At 35.2% G+C, this 15,000-nt stretch overlaps 1 protein-coding gene and 1 long non-coding RNA gene across 2 annotated transcripts in view; one reads left to right on the top strand and one right to left on the bottom strand.

Moving 5' to 3' along the window:
• The window catches only part of LOC136849571 (uncharacterized), a 219,136-nt gene that overhangs the window by 49,958 nt on the left and 154,178 nt on the right, over positions 1-15,000 (top strand). The gene's annotated exons all lie outside the window — the stretch shown is intronic.
• LOC136849822 (forkhead box protein B1-like) lies at positions 6,395-9,057 on the bottom strand. Its single transcript, XM_067123283.1, has one exon. The coding sequence runs from the start codon at positions 8,277-8,279 to the stop codon at positions 6,879-6,881; it is 1,401 nt and encodes a 466-aa protein (XP_066979384.1). The 5' UTR covers positions 8,280-9,057; the 3' UTR covers positions 6,395-6,878.

Genomic DNA, 15,000 nt, shown 5'->3' with positions numbered 1-15,000 from the left:
AGTTAATTGGTTATAATTACTTGTCATTGCAGTGGATGTAACATTTTGATAATCGTAAAAACAATATTAACTTATAATACGTAATGAACTGTTTATTATTATTATTATTATTATTATTATTATTATTATTATTATTATTATTATTATTATTATTATTGTTATTATTATTATTATTATTATTATTTCAGAGTCTTAATAATTATTATAGTCGTTGTTGTTGTTATGAGTTGTTCTGGTTTTCGATAACTTGTAGAGTTACAGCCAAAGAAATAAGGAGGTTACCATCCATAATACCTCAGAGGGCTATTAGCATGGTATTAATGCGATGAGAACTTATATGCAAATAAGATTGTCATGAATGGCGTCTATTTCCAGTAGAAATGACGTGGAATGATTTTTCTTATACACCAGTTCTTTACCTTGTAAGGAAATTACAATAAATAATAACAACAATCGAGCAGGTTCTCGAAAGCTTTCGTTGTATATATATTTTTAAATATATATATTTAAATTTGCGTTAGTGTGGATTTTCCCCCAGTAATAATAATAATAATAATAATAATGTGGAAAGAAATTGCTGCATTAGCTGCATTGATCTGTATAGAGTCTTCTCTATTTTCCTAGTTCCTCTTTTGAGGGGTGGGTACCGTTCTCAGCTAGCACTCGCTAGGCCCGAGTTCGAGTTTCCGGCCGGCCAATGAAGAATTAGAGGAATTTATTTCTGGTGATAGAAATTCATTTCTCGCTATAATGTGGTTCGGATTCCACACTGTTGTGTAGGTTCCGTTGCTAGGTAACCAATTGGTTGTCAGCCACGTAAAGTAAATCTAATCCTTCACCAGTTTAGAGAGCTGTTAATCAGCTCAGTGGTCTGGTTAAACTAAGTATACTTAAATTTTTCTCTATTTTCCTTATAACAGTTTTCTCTCTGTTACTGCAACTGGCGAGTAACAGAGAGAAAACTGTTATAAGGAAAATAGAGTAGACTCTATACAAGATCAATGCAGCTGATGCAGCAGTTTGTTTCAATAGCACTTGCTTTAAAGAGGAACTCTTATCAATGATAATAATAATAATAATTTATAGCAGGTAGTAATGGGTATCGCATATGCACTGATTAACTGCAATAATCAGAAACTGGAAACAAACTATGGCGAATTTCTTATTAATATAACAATCACTAAATCGCACAAGAATTAACTAAAAAAAGACAGGGGAATATCTTTCATTGTGTTAAGAATAGCCCATGTCAAGAGCCAGATATTTTTGTCGTTTTAATGAATTTGTGCAAATTAACTGAATCAAATGCCACTATTATTACAGTCACCCATATGTATGCAATTAACATAATGCACATAAATCGCTCATGCAATTACATGGAAAAGATCTGTGTACACATACTATTACATGTATGTATGTATGTATGTATGTATGTATGTATATATATATATATATATATATATATATATATATATATATGTGTGTGTGTGTGTGTGTGTGTGTGCGCGCATGTGTGTGTTTGCAAAAAAATTTCTAAAATCTTGCGGCATTTTCTAAAGATCATACAGGTCACTGTTAGAGTCTCATAACAGTTCTTGTGACATTACTTATCATTTTCTCCAGTCGTTATAATGCCACCAAGAATGCAAATTGTTCACAGTGTATAAAATGACAGGAACTTTGATATGCTGTAAGTCAAAATATTCAAAGGATGGTATTTCTTCTACAAATTTAGGCCAGCACTCATGATAGGATTGTCACTTCATTTTAGTTTGATCCCATCAGGAAATGAGAGAATTTTAAGATTTTTTTTCAATACATGTGAGTGAAGTAACAATCCTACCGTAAGTGTTAGGCCCAAATTTGTAGAAGAAATATCATCCTTTGAATATTTTTGACTTAGAGCATATTAAAGTTCCTATCATTTCGTACATTGTCAACAATTTGCATTCTTGGAGACATTGTAACGATTGGAGAAAATGATAAATAATGTCACAAGAACTGTTAAGAGACTCTAAAAGTGATCTGCATGATCTTTGAAAATGCCGCAAGATTTTAGAGATTTTCTTGCAAACATTAGTAAATTTAGATTAGTTGGTAAGAAAGTTCACATGAATCATAAGGTTTTGGAAATGTTAGGAAATCCTTAGTTGACGCAAAAAAAAAAAAAAAAACACTATTCCTTTTTTAAAAAGACTGCTTGAAATTTCTGGAATTTTTTTCTCTAAGAATTAAAATTTTGATACTCTAAACTTTTGTCATTTTGGGGTATGCCTACTTTTTAATGTAATTATCTTCAGTAAATCCCAAGATTGTTTTCAAATTTACCATGAGTTTTATAAAAGTCATATTGAGATATAAGAATTCCGAAATACTCGCTTCGATTGCTCCTGAGAATTTCAAAATACTCATCAAGAATTTATTAGAGACCTCTTAGGAATAATGTAAGAATTTTGCCCATTTGATTCACGAGAACAACATTCAACTGAATTATTTTAGAAGTTAGTCCACCAGAACATCGATAAAAACCATGCATCGGCCATTACTACCATTTCTTAAATATATCCACGATTGATTGATTTGTGGCTGTTAAAACTGGCGTCACGAATATATCCGCAAGACATTTTGTTTGTGAGTGTTCGTAACTTATGAAAAATACAAAAGAATGGGGGAAATTTTAAAGTACAGTTGTCTTGTAAATGTTGAATGAGCAGTAGATAAGTTTTAATGTTGACTGAGATATTGATCACAATTTTTAAAGTAAATTTTAGCTAGGTTTGCGAATTAGTCGCCTGTTGGGCCTGATTCATATATGCGTATATTGAATAATAATAATAATAATAATAATAGGTTCTTTTGAAAAGGATGGCAACATCACTTTAATTTATTTGATACAAAATCTTTTCAGCTTTTCCCCTTATTCTCTTTTCTTAAATGCTAACATTTGCCACAAATCGGCCGATGTCCATAATATGGAAAAGAGGAAAGGCAAGAGTTCGGGATTACTGCTTTCCATTTATCCACATTATGAACATCGGCCGACTTATAGCAAATGTTATCACTGAAGAGAAGAGTAACGCAAACAGTTGGAAAGACTGTATAAAATCAGTTCAGTTGATTCTGCCATCCTTTTCAACAGAACCTGTTTAAAAGGGGGCCTACGCCCCTCAAACAATAATAATGATGATAATCCATAAAAATCTCATAATAGCGTGAGTCACTAAAATGGTGAAGAAATCCAGTGGCGTAAATGTAAATATATATTAGAAATTTCTTTAAAAAGGGGAGCTTGATTCTCCTCCGAGTAGGTTCTCGAATAATAATAATAATAATAATAATAATAATAATAATAATAATAATAATAATAACTTTTCATTGGTCTTTGTAGCACCATTGCTGACGATACTTTCTCGCCACTGATATTTGTTATAGAGCAGTGATATTAAAATCAATGCTAATCTTTGTTGCTAGTCTCTTAAAAGCAGCGAAACTAGTAGTAGTAGTAGTATTTGGATCAAGGTTACTTCATTATCGTGGTATGGTTAATATTCTTCACTGAGATAGTCATTACTATTGATTTTCATTGGTTTTATATTTATTCATTTAATTTGCAACGTATTCCATGATATGGATCGCAAATACGTTGTGACGGAGATTTTGAAGATAAATGAAAATCTCCAAAAAATAGTTTGTAGCGTCATATGAATTCATTTGGAAACATTTCCATTGTGACTGAACAAGTTACAAATGTCTCAGTTCATAAAGGAGAGTGTTTGCCGTTTATCAAAGCGTAAGCCATGTCTGTATAATCCAGGTTTGCAGATCAAGTATATACATCTTTCTAAGCAGTGTTGGGCGCTAAAAATCTATCTTGTTATTTTTCCAAAGTTTTGTTATTTATTAGCTTCTATGTATGCTGTGCATTAATTTTTATTTTTTTTTTTTTTATTTTTATTTTTTTTTTTTTTTGCATCCGAGCATTAAGTTTTGTTTTGCTGTTGATCGCTCATTTTTCTTTGGAATTTTTACTTGAGCGGCAGTGTACCCTAATTTATATGTACCTTAATTATATTTCGCTTGCAACCTTTTACCTATCCTAAGAAAGGGTAATATTTATGGTACACTCAATTCGTCGGTGACTCTGAGGCCTCGCGTGAATTGGTTCTCTTTTTGTGGATTCGTGTCTGTTCGTTCTCACGATATGAATAAAGTAAAAGCATTTTTTTTTTCTTTTTTTTTTGCATTTTTTTACATTTTGGTAAAAGACAATATCAAGAAGAATGTTGCTAATAGGTAAATGTGGTAATCTGAATGTTATATGGTGTGAAATAGGCTACGCTGTTTTGCGCTCATAGGTTTTGTTATAGCGATTTTTATACATTAATTTGCAATTGCATAAACCGTGGCCAAAAACATAAATCTTTCTCAGTTAGTTAAGACTAATTTTATACTTTGGTATGCAGCAGATTTTTATAATTGAAAATATAATTCCATACCGTTAAGGACTGCAGTATAGTGTTCACATAAAAAAAATAATTCATAATCCGTCCTTATATGCTAAATATATTTGACAATATGACTTACAAAAAGATGATATTTTTTCCACTGTATCAACCCTGAAGCTCCATACATCGTATGGGCAGATACATTAGGCATAATAATTCCCTCCGGTGATGGAGGATATCTTCAATTACATGGGACATGCCGTAATCTACCGTGACATTTCTCCTAAATGAAGATAATTATTCTTTTATTTTCTTCCCGTATGCCTGTTGTTTCATTTGCTCCATACACGATAATGACAGCACTACCGTATATTCTTCCTTAAAAGTCTTTTGGCCGTAAGTGGGACATGCTATAATTACTTGTAATTAAGTTTGGTCAGTCACCATATTGGTAATTACATACTGTGGGATACGCTTTATGTCCGACAGTTATTGCAAATATTCTTCTTATACCTTTTCTTTATCTCAAGGATTTAACCAAGGAACTTCATTTAGAATTAACCGGAATCTTTGAATGTCTTGCGATTCCCATCCAGTCAGTTCGTGATGTCCGTGAGCGGGTGGCAGTAATAACCATTATTTTTTTTTTTCATCTTACGTAATACTTGCATATTCCAACGTATAGATGGAATTTCAAATCAAGTGTTTTGAATGGTTTGAGAATGATATCCAGGATGTTTCAAATTCCGTGGCTTACTTTGGCTTTATAAATTTATTTTTATATTTATAATCCAGGCTTTATTTCAGTAGCGTATGAAATTTGTTGTGTCTTTTGTTTTAATTATATTAAACATTTTAAAATCATGGCTTCATATAGGTACATTTTTATACCCAAAATATACTCTTGGTTTATGGTATTGTGCTGTGATTTCTTTGTAGTTATGATAATATTTTATTTATACTTATTTAATAATATATTTGTTTGTGATTTCTATGAATTCTCTCCTTTTTCATTTAATAATATATTTGTTGGTGATTTCTATGAATTCTCTCCTTTTTCATTACTAGACATTATAAATTCTTACCATTTTTTCTTTTTTCTTTTTTTATAATATTCACGGCATATGCCTCCCCATCTCGTTTACCCTTGTTATAATACATAATTATTTATAAAATGTCATAAACTTAATGACGTTAAAATGTAATGCAGTACTTTCACAAATACCGTTGCTTATAATATTAATAAACTTAATTTTAAATAAGACGGGGAATGTAATGATAGATTATTTTCACTATACTATGTTTATTAGTACGTAATATTGTGAATGCAGTCGATTCACACGTGCTGATAGCGGCGTACGATCAAAGGCACGTGGCTTCAACTCGTGCTTATCAGTTGTGGAGGGAGTGAGAGCGGGTTTGAAAAAAAATGAAAAAGAAAGATAAAGGGCGGGCGGTGAAAGATTGTCGGAGAGGGACAAGGGATAAGGAAATGGTATTCTCGAAGGAGGATTGTATAGGATGACTTGGGATTGGAAAGGATATACTGATGGGCGTACGGGAAGTTGTTTAATTAGTAGGATAGGTGGCGAAGGGCGTGGACAATTAGGACTCTTTGTGAGTGAAGAAAGGAATTTTATTATTTTCGAGTGGGGGGAATGAATGTTTGGGGGCGGGGGGGGGGAAGAGTGGTAAATGTAGGGGTAAATTATTGTGGCTTCAGTGTGCCCTTCTCTTTCTCATTTTACATCACAGGTCAGTTAAATGACTATGCCAAATGTCAGTTACTTTTTTTACAAGTTGTTACTTAATTTAGATTTTTCCTCCTCTTGTTCCTCGGAATGAAGGCGGAGGAGGGAAGGGGGGGGTCCTGTCTGTCTGCTTGCTTGCTTGCTTGCTGGCGATGGTGATGATGAGTCATGATGCTGCTGCTGCTGCTGATGATGATGATGATGATGATAACGACTGGGATGATGATATTCTCGCCGCTATAATCACTGCAGGGGCTGACTTCATTATAACTTTTCATTTATTTGGTAAATTAAGCTCTTTGAGATTTTCAGTACGACTGGGACATTTTGAAGTTCAGCGTTAAATTACTTCTGTTCATTTATGTTAACTGTTAACGTTAAGAGAAAAGAATGTTTGTTGTTTCGTTTGCATATAAATCTCCGTCATCTGTTGTCCGATTTGCACCTGAGTTACAATACCATCTGTCAACTCGCGTTCGAACGTCTGTCACACCACCTGAGCGTTGGCACTGAAGTGTCGATGCATAAAAAGTGTCATATAAGCACTCATCACTTTTCAGGGAACAAACGTCAAGTTTGCTAATATCATTGACATGTACAGTACATTATTTACATAATTATATATTTTGGCAGCCGATGAGACAGGACAGGCAACTTCGTTTACCGTCCCGCGACACTACTGTCATATGACCCTCCCCTGGGGTGAAGCCGTTGTTACCCCTGAGGGCGGCGGTGTCGGGGCCTTGGACGGACGGTGGTTGATGGCGGTGTTGCTGTTTTCCTGGCGCCCAATGGATTGTTTCTCGTCGATCGCGGAGTCTAGATTATCCTCCGGGAGGGGCTCCTCCGGGAAGAAAGGGGCCATGCACCGCAATTTGGAGTTGAACAGCGATAAGGGCGGGAGAGATGGCAGAGGAGGCGGTGGCGGCGGTGGGTGAGTGGGTGGGATGGCATGAAGAAGGCCTGGTGGTAGGGGCGTGGGCCGCACAGGTACCGGTAATGGCAGCGTGGGTGGTGGGAGGCGAGCGAGAGGTGACGGTAGACCACCCGGTGGGCTCTGAAGATCGGGCATTTGAGATAGAGCAGCGCTGTATAATTGTTGAAGAGATGTTGCAAGACTCGGCGGAACTGTGGCCCCTAGAGGAGGTACGCCAGTGCCCAGGCCGCCAAGGCCTCCAAGGCCCCCTAAAGAACCAGTCAAGGAGCTCCCCAGTGTTCCCCCGAGGGAACTACTCAAGGAGCTCTCCAGAGAATTGCTGAGGGACGCTGCGAGATGCCCGCTGAGAGAATTGTTCAGTGAGGCGCTGAAGGAATTGGTAAAGCTGCTGTTTAGAGATGACGTGAAGGCCGTCCCGAGCGAGGTTGCTAACGACGTGGGCGTGAGAGCAGCATGGGCAGCGGCTGCAGCAGCAGCATGGGCTGCCTCCAGGTTAGGTACGAGGGTATTGTGACTGAGGGCGCTCAGTCCAATATTCCTGTTGGCGTACGCCCCAACACTTCTCAGGTTAGCGAGATGGGCGTTCAGATGTGACAGGTGGGTACCTGGTGGATACACAGGCGTGGGCGCTGTCAGTGTGGGCGGTTTCGCGTCTGAGGCGGCCAGATTTTCTATGGTGAACGGTTGCCTGTTGTGTGGTTGGACGCCGGGGCAGCTGGTACCCTCGGTCAGTCTCGGGGCGTCCAGAGGGTCGATGGGTCTTCCATGTAAATGGGCCAGTCCGGCCTCGAGGGCTTCCTTCTCGGGCTTGGGGATCTTGAACCGCTTCCTCCTCCTGAGGAAGCTGCCGTTCTCGAACATGTTCATGGCTGAGGGATGGAGGGTCCAGTAGGCGCCCTTGCCGGGCCTGTCGGGTCTCCTGGGGATCTTGATGAAGCAGTCGTTGAAGGAGAGGTTGTGGCGGAGGGAGTTCTGCCACCGCTGGGTGTTCTTGCGGTAGTAGGGGAAGTTGTCCATGATGAACTTGTAGATCTCCGACAGCGTGCACATCTTCTCCGGGCTGTTCCAGATGGCCATCGCCGTCAGCGAGATGTAGGAGTAAGGCGGTTTCTGGTCGCCGTAACTATCCCGGCACGGACGCGGCATTTTGCCGATATTTTACGTTTACGGCAATTCGAGTATCACATATCACGCAAACATCATCACTAAGCCAAAGGTTTAAATAATTATATTGTTGAGGATAATGATCACATTAAATCCACGAGTCAAGTTTTGCGTCTCTTCAAAATGTTGCGATGTTATCTGACGCGTTTTTGAATGGATGTGATATGAATGGGATGTGGCTGTGACTCGGGAGGGGGCCGAACGGTGCGTTATGTGCACGGCAATAGAGCAGGTGTGTTACTAGTGTTCAGCGAGCGACACCCATGTTACCACCGGTAACGCTGAAAACACCATGACGATCAGCCGCCGCCGCTCGGATATCGAGTTTCACTAACACCCTTCATCCGACTAGGATATCGTCGGTGCACTATGATAATCTCCGCCGTGGCCCCGCCCCCCGCGCACATCAGAGGCACCGACGCCTTGCCATTGGTGGCCGCTGATCAATTCATGACCATTCACCTACCCGTGTGAAAGTGGGCGGGGCGCCGCGGCTTAACTCGCACGCGATTGGCTACGAGGTCGGTTTTCATGTGATTTTGCCGCCGCTGAAGAAGCCGAGGGACCCGGGTCAAAGTAAATGTTACCACAGCTTCTCCCAATGTTATCATTAGACCCAGGGAGTAATAAAATCATTACTGGGCGGAGTGGGTAGTACTAGGACGGCTCTGTGGGTGGTCGGGGAGCCCTCAGGCCCGGCAATTATGGGCGGGCTGCCTCACGCTTGTCCAACACCCATCTCCCGCCCTTATTCATTGAAGGGCAGAGCTATGTTTGACCAGGGAATTCCTAACCCTATGTTCCTATAATTTGAAATTTATCCCATTACACATTCACATTCATCAAGAATACAATTTTTCCGTCACATCTCCTAATCATTAATTACCAAGAATGGAAGATTTATGGTAAAAAGGGAGGGGGGTTACGGCCCCGCTTCGGGACCTCGCAAAAAACCATGTAAGGATGAAAATGCTTTAATTTCCAACTTGGATGCAATTTTCGTCCTAATTATCACATCTAGACGTAAAATATTTGCTTTCTCCCAAGGTAATTAATTAGGAAATTTTAAATTAGGAAAATTTTACCTGTGGAGAAAAATTAGCAAGAAAATAATTCAAGTGAACCGAGATTTTTTTAAGGATTTTTTTCTTTTGTCAGAAAATTCTGCCTTTAACTAATTAGTTAAAATGAGTTTGAGCAGGTAGGGTAAATGATAGTAACAGCGAATACTACTAGTATCAGATTTTTTTTTTGAAGTTTTAATGGAAACTTTAAAAAGATTAGTAAATGCTGCTAATTTGACTGTTAAGATCATTGATGCTAATTGCTACTAAATGTTATTAGTACCTTAAATAGCAGTGTTATACTTGTATGATGAAGTCATTGCAGTGAGTCAGTTGTTTTTATTGCTTTGAGTTATAAACCTTATGTTTAATTTTTACCAGGAAACAATTTTTTTACATATTCTGCTATTTAGTGTCAAACCACTATAATTTTGTACATTAACTCTCTCTCTCTCTCTCTCTCTCTCTCTCTCTCTCTCTCTCTCTCTCTCTCTCTCTCTCTCTCTCTTATATATATATATATATATATATATATATATATATATATATATATATATATATATATATATATATATATATATATATGTATGTATATGTGTGTGTGTGTGTGTGTGTGTGTGTGTTTGTGTGAGTGTGAGTGTGTGCGTGTGTTCGTAGAGAGGAGAGAGAGGGAAAGAGAATCTCCTATTGCAGGTAGCAAAATCTATCCAGCCTATAATTCTTCTATTGCTGGTGTATGCGTTTAAGACAAAGAGGTTCGCTCATTTGCCTGATTTCTTTCCTGTTTTATTTTTTAAATTAAAACCGACATCATTTTTTTCTCAGATTCAGAACCTGGGGATATGTTGGTTGCTGTAGCAAACAGGCTATATAGGCTACCAATATATCTGTGCGATTAGTATGATTTTTTTTTATCTAGGTGATGTTGATGGATTGATTTATTATCTAGGTAACGTTGTTTAATTGATTTTTTATCTAGTTAACTTTGTTTGATTTATTTTTTTATCTAGGTAACGTTGGTTGATTGATTTTTTTATCTAGGTAACTTTGGTTACTTGATTTTTTATCTGGGTAACGTTGGGTGATTGTTTTTTTTATCTGGGTAACGTTGGTTGATTGATTTTTTTATCAAGGTAACGTTGGTTGGTTGATTTTTTTATCAAGGTAAATTTGGTTGATTGATTTTTTTATCTAGGTAACGTTGGTTAATTGATTTTTATTCTAGGTAACGTTGGTTAATTGATTTTTTTTATCTAGGTAACGTTGGTTAATTGATTTTTTATCTAGGTAACGTTGGTTCATTTAATAAGACATTTATCTGACATATGAAAAGCTGTGTGTTATTCCGAAGTTATGAAACGAAAGAATATGTAGTGAATATTTGCTGTAGATTAAATGGATGGCAGTCTCATTAATATTCACAACACTATCTTTAGTTAGGAGTTATCTGGTCGGAACGTAATCCGTTTTTTATTAGTTTTTCTCAATGAAATTAATAAAGGTGGCTTGCTGATAAAAATTGCCATTTTCATTCAATGCTGACAAACTGTGATGCTTTTCAGTGACTAAGGTTTAGTTATTTTACTTGAGAGAGAGAGAGAGAGAGAGAAACATACAATATTTTTTTGGAATTAAGCTCTGTAGATTTCCCGTAACAGTGTCTAAAGAATCCATACTGGATTTACATCAGTTTCATTTATGCCTAGCGTAAAATGAACTAAGAAAAGGACTAAATTTACAAGTCTTTTTCTCTCTCTCTCTCTCTCTCTCTCTCTCTCTCTCTCTCTCTCTCTCTCTCTCTCTCTCTCTCTCTCTCTCTCTCTCTGTATATATATATATATATATATATATATATATATATATATATATATATATATATATATATATACATATATAATATATACACATATACACACATATATATTGATATATATTTATATACTGTAAGTATATTGGACATTTTTCAGTTGTGTATGAAATTGCATTTTCGTTCCTAATTTTTATTTATAAAGGAACGAATTGCCAGTTGTATGGTATAAGAGAGACAGAATTTTTATTTTATTTGATTGTATGGTAAAGGAGAGAGAATTTTTATTTTATTTGGCTTTATAATTCTGTCAATTAATATATTTATTCTGAACATGATAGTCTAGTCGAAAAAAGTAGGTAAATGTGAAATAACGCTACCAAAGGCAGATTCACATTATATGACGATGTATTCTAATTTCTTAAATGTTTGTAGTACTTTTATCGATGTATTTGGTAGGCTTGTCTTAACGTGTTCATTTGTTTTTATTTCATTATAAAAATCTGACGGATGTAGTAAAGAGCCAATGTTTTGATCCCAGCCTGTTAATTTGTTAAGCGTAGGAACTTTGAAAATTTTATACGTTCTTAATTCATTTTGAATTTCAAGCAAATTTTTTTAACTTTACATAGCGATCTTAGCTTGATTTTGCTTTTCAATTTTGTATAAAGCGATCTTAGCTTAATTTTTCTTTTCAAGTGTTATATAGCGATCTTAGGTTGAGTTTGCTTTTCAAGTTTTATACTAAATCAGATTTTGAAATGCTGTTATTTCTTTTTTTTTTTTGACTTGAATCACTCTTTGAATGTGCCGTGTTTTTTTTGCATTTTGAGTCTCTGAAAATTTATAGTTTTTCTGTGAACTCAATTTTCAAGGTTTTAGCTCTTGTTTACCAGTCGTTTTTACCAGTCATTTCCTAAATATGAAACTTTCTCACCTTTATCTGTGTTTCCGAAATCATTGAATCTTTTTATATATACATACACACACAAACACATACACACACACACACACACACACACACACACACACACACACACATATATATATATATATATATATATATATATATGTATTTGTATGTATGTATGTATGTATATATATATATATATATATATATATATATATATATATATATATATATATTTATTTATATTTACATATATACATACATATGTATATATGTACATATATGCATAGATATATTTATATGTGTAGATATAACTAGTTGAAACTATGTATTGTCAAAAAATGAAAAGAAAGTGATAATTTAAACTACAGTAAACGTAGGAGCTTGCTCGCACGATCTGTAAAGGTTTGGAAATCTCGCTGACCAGTGTTCAGTAGGATGTTCCAAAATGATGACATTTTATTGCAGTTGATTATCTTGGATTCAGCAGGTTCCGTTGATCTGAGAATGCCAGGATTAATCTGAATTGTTTCTGGGCTCTCTTTCTGAAGCTTATTGCTTAGTTACTCCGCTACAAGTTTACTCGTCTTGTGACACAATTATGTGTCTCGGTGTGTGTATATGTATATATACGTATACACACATATATATTTTATATATATATATGTACTCTCTATATATATATATATCGAGAGAGAGAGAGAGAGAGAGAGAGAGAGAGAGAGAGAGAGAGAGAGAGAGAGAGAGAGAGAGCTACATGCTTACCTGTCTCGTGACTCATTAATGCGTTTTCTTTCGAATATTATATATATATATATATATATATATATATATATATATATATATATATATATATATATATATATATATATATATATATATAATGTACATATATATGCATAAATTTATGCTATAAATACGCACAGATATGCACGCCCACACACAAAGGCAGAAAGATTTTTTTATATGTTTGCCATTTTGTTGTATGTCAGTCATTGTCTGCTTCTGTGTAGAGAGAGAGTGGGAGAGATATCAATGCTTAATCCTCACTTTGGCGAACTTTTTTTTCACACGCAGGTGTGAAATATGTAAGCTGAGCTTCTGTTGGATTTCCTGTCATTATGACGAATTCAAATAATACGTTCAGCCGAACACTGCTGTGACTTTCCTTTCAAGTTGAGTTGGCGAAACGTAATTGAATGAAAATGGACACATAAGTTAACAAAAGACTTGATTTCTTTTGTATACGTTAAAAGGATTTTTTTTTTTTTTTTTTTGCTTTTAAATCCTGCTTATGTTGCAAATGTGCCCATGTGTTGGTTAACAATGCCGAAGTAGATCAGATCATAATACATTCTATATAATATTGAATTAGAGTTGAGAACGGAATCCAGAATGATGAGTAGGATTGTTAAATCTTTTGAAATGGCCGTAATCATCGCAGCCTACAGCTTGGTAACATGTATCCTGTTCTTTAAATCACAGGTTAAATATATTTCAGGAGTCAACTGCCTGTAGGAGTGTAAGTGCTTAGCGGTGAAAAAATATATATAAATGTATGTAATATATACATATGTACACATACACACATATATATATATGTATGTATGTATGTAAATATGCATGTATGAATGTATGTATGTACATATATACACAGATATACGAACATTCAATTTTTATAACCTATCATGAAATTATTATCACCGCTGTAAAACCTAAAATATATTATTTTTCCCTCTTTATACCACAATGACAGAGAAGCCTTCAACAGCCGCGAACTTACTCAGATCACTTTATATATTTATAACGAGCTTTTGTATAAGCAGCGAGAGTCATCGCAAAAAAAAATATATACATATAATATATATCCACGTAATAAAGTTGTACAATTTATTCATTAGATAATGCATGGTTGCAGGGAAGCCTCATGATTGGTTAGTGCGGATGTACAATGCGACTTAATTTTCCAATATCCGCTCTGCGAAGCTTCGACGAGAATTACTCGCGCTCCCCAGTAAGTGACTTGCTTCAAGAAAACGATTTATTTTCTCAGGAGTGCGACCAAGTATGAAGCCGTGGCTTGCTAACGCCGATATCGTTCGCTGACTTCGTCGTGTCCTTTTTTTGGTTTTGCTTGGGTTTGCTGTGTGTGAATGTGCTAACATTGTTAACAATTTTGACAACATTTGCGCTAATGTTTATGAAGTTTTACTTGACGTATCTGTCAAAAGTTTCGTCTGCAAAAAATAAACATCTGGAGAATGATACTTCTGCACAGTTCTGATGTTGCAATTGTGTTTTTTTTATCTCACAGGGTTTAGTTTATATAATATTTAGTTTTTTTCGTTCTTTTCAAAGTATATAATTATTATAATTCTTTTTCGTGGAGGAAACAAAGAGTTCGTTGATTCTTTTAGGTAACTATTTGATATAAAACGGAAATTTATTTCAATTTTCATGAAGTCATATTTTGGCTTTATCGTACAATGTTATATTGTTTTCTGTTGCAGGTTTAAGTAAAATGCCGTTTCTTGTTATTTGGTTTTCTCTTATAATGCCAAGTAAAATACTTATCAAATAACTTTGTGGAGCTTTTGTTTTTAGTAGTTTGAGGGAAAAATCTAATTATGTACTCATTTCGTTATCTTCATATTTGAACGCTTTTAGAATGAAATACTTTAATCATAGTTCCTGATTAAGGTAGCAGAAATTGTCTTAAATAATAATAATAATAATAATAATTATTATTATTATTATTATTATTATTATTATTATTATTATTATTATTATTATTATTATTATTATTATATTATTATTATTACTACTACTACTACAAACAAGATTTTTGCTACCTTCACCAACAACTGTGAATAAAATTATATTTCATTTCAAAAGCTTTGGAAACTAAACAGATGATTATAT

Source organism: Macrobrachium rosenbergii, chromosome 21, assembly GCF_040412425.1.
Source record: "Macrobrachium rosenbergii isolate ZJJX-2024 chromosome 21, ASM4041242v1, whole genome shotgun sequence".
NCBI classification, from domain to species: Eukaryota; Metazoa; Arthropoda; class Malacostraca; order Decapoda; family Palaemonidae; genus Macrobrachium; species Macrobrachium rosenbergii.
This window is presented reverse-complemented; position numbering and strand designations above follow the sequence as displayed.

Excerpts from the sequence above, each read along its gene's own strand:
- LOC136849822 (XM_067123283.1), bottom strand. The coding sequence starts at position 8,279 with ATGCCGCGTCCGTGCCGGGATAGTTACGGCGACCAGAAACCGCCTTAC.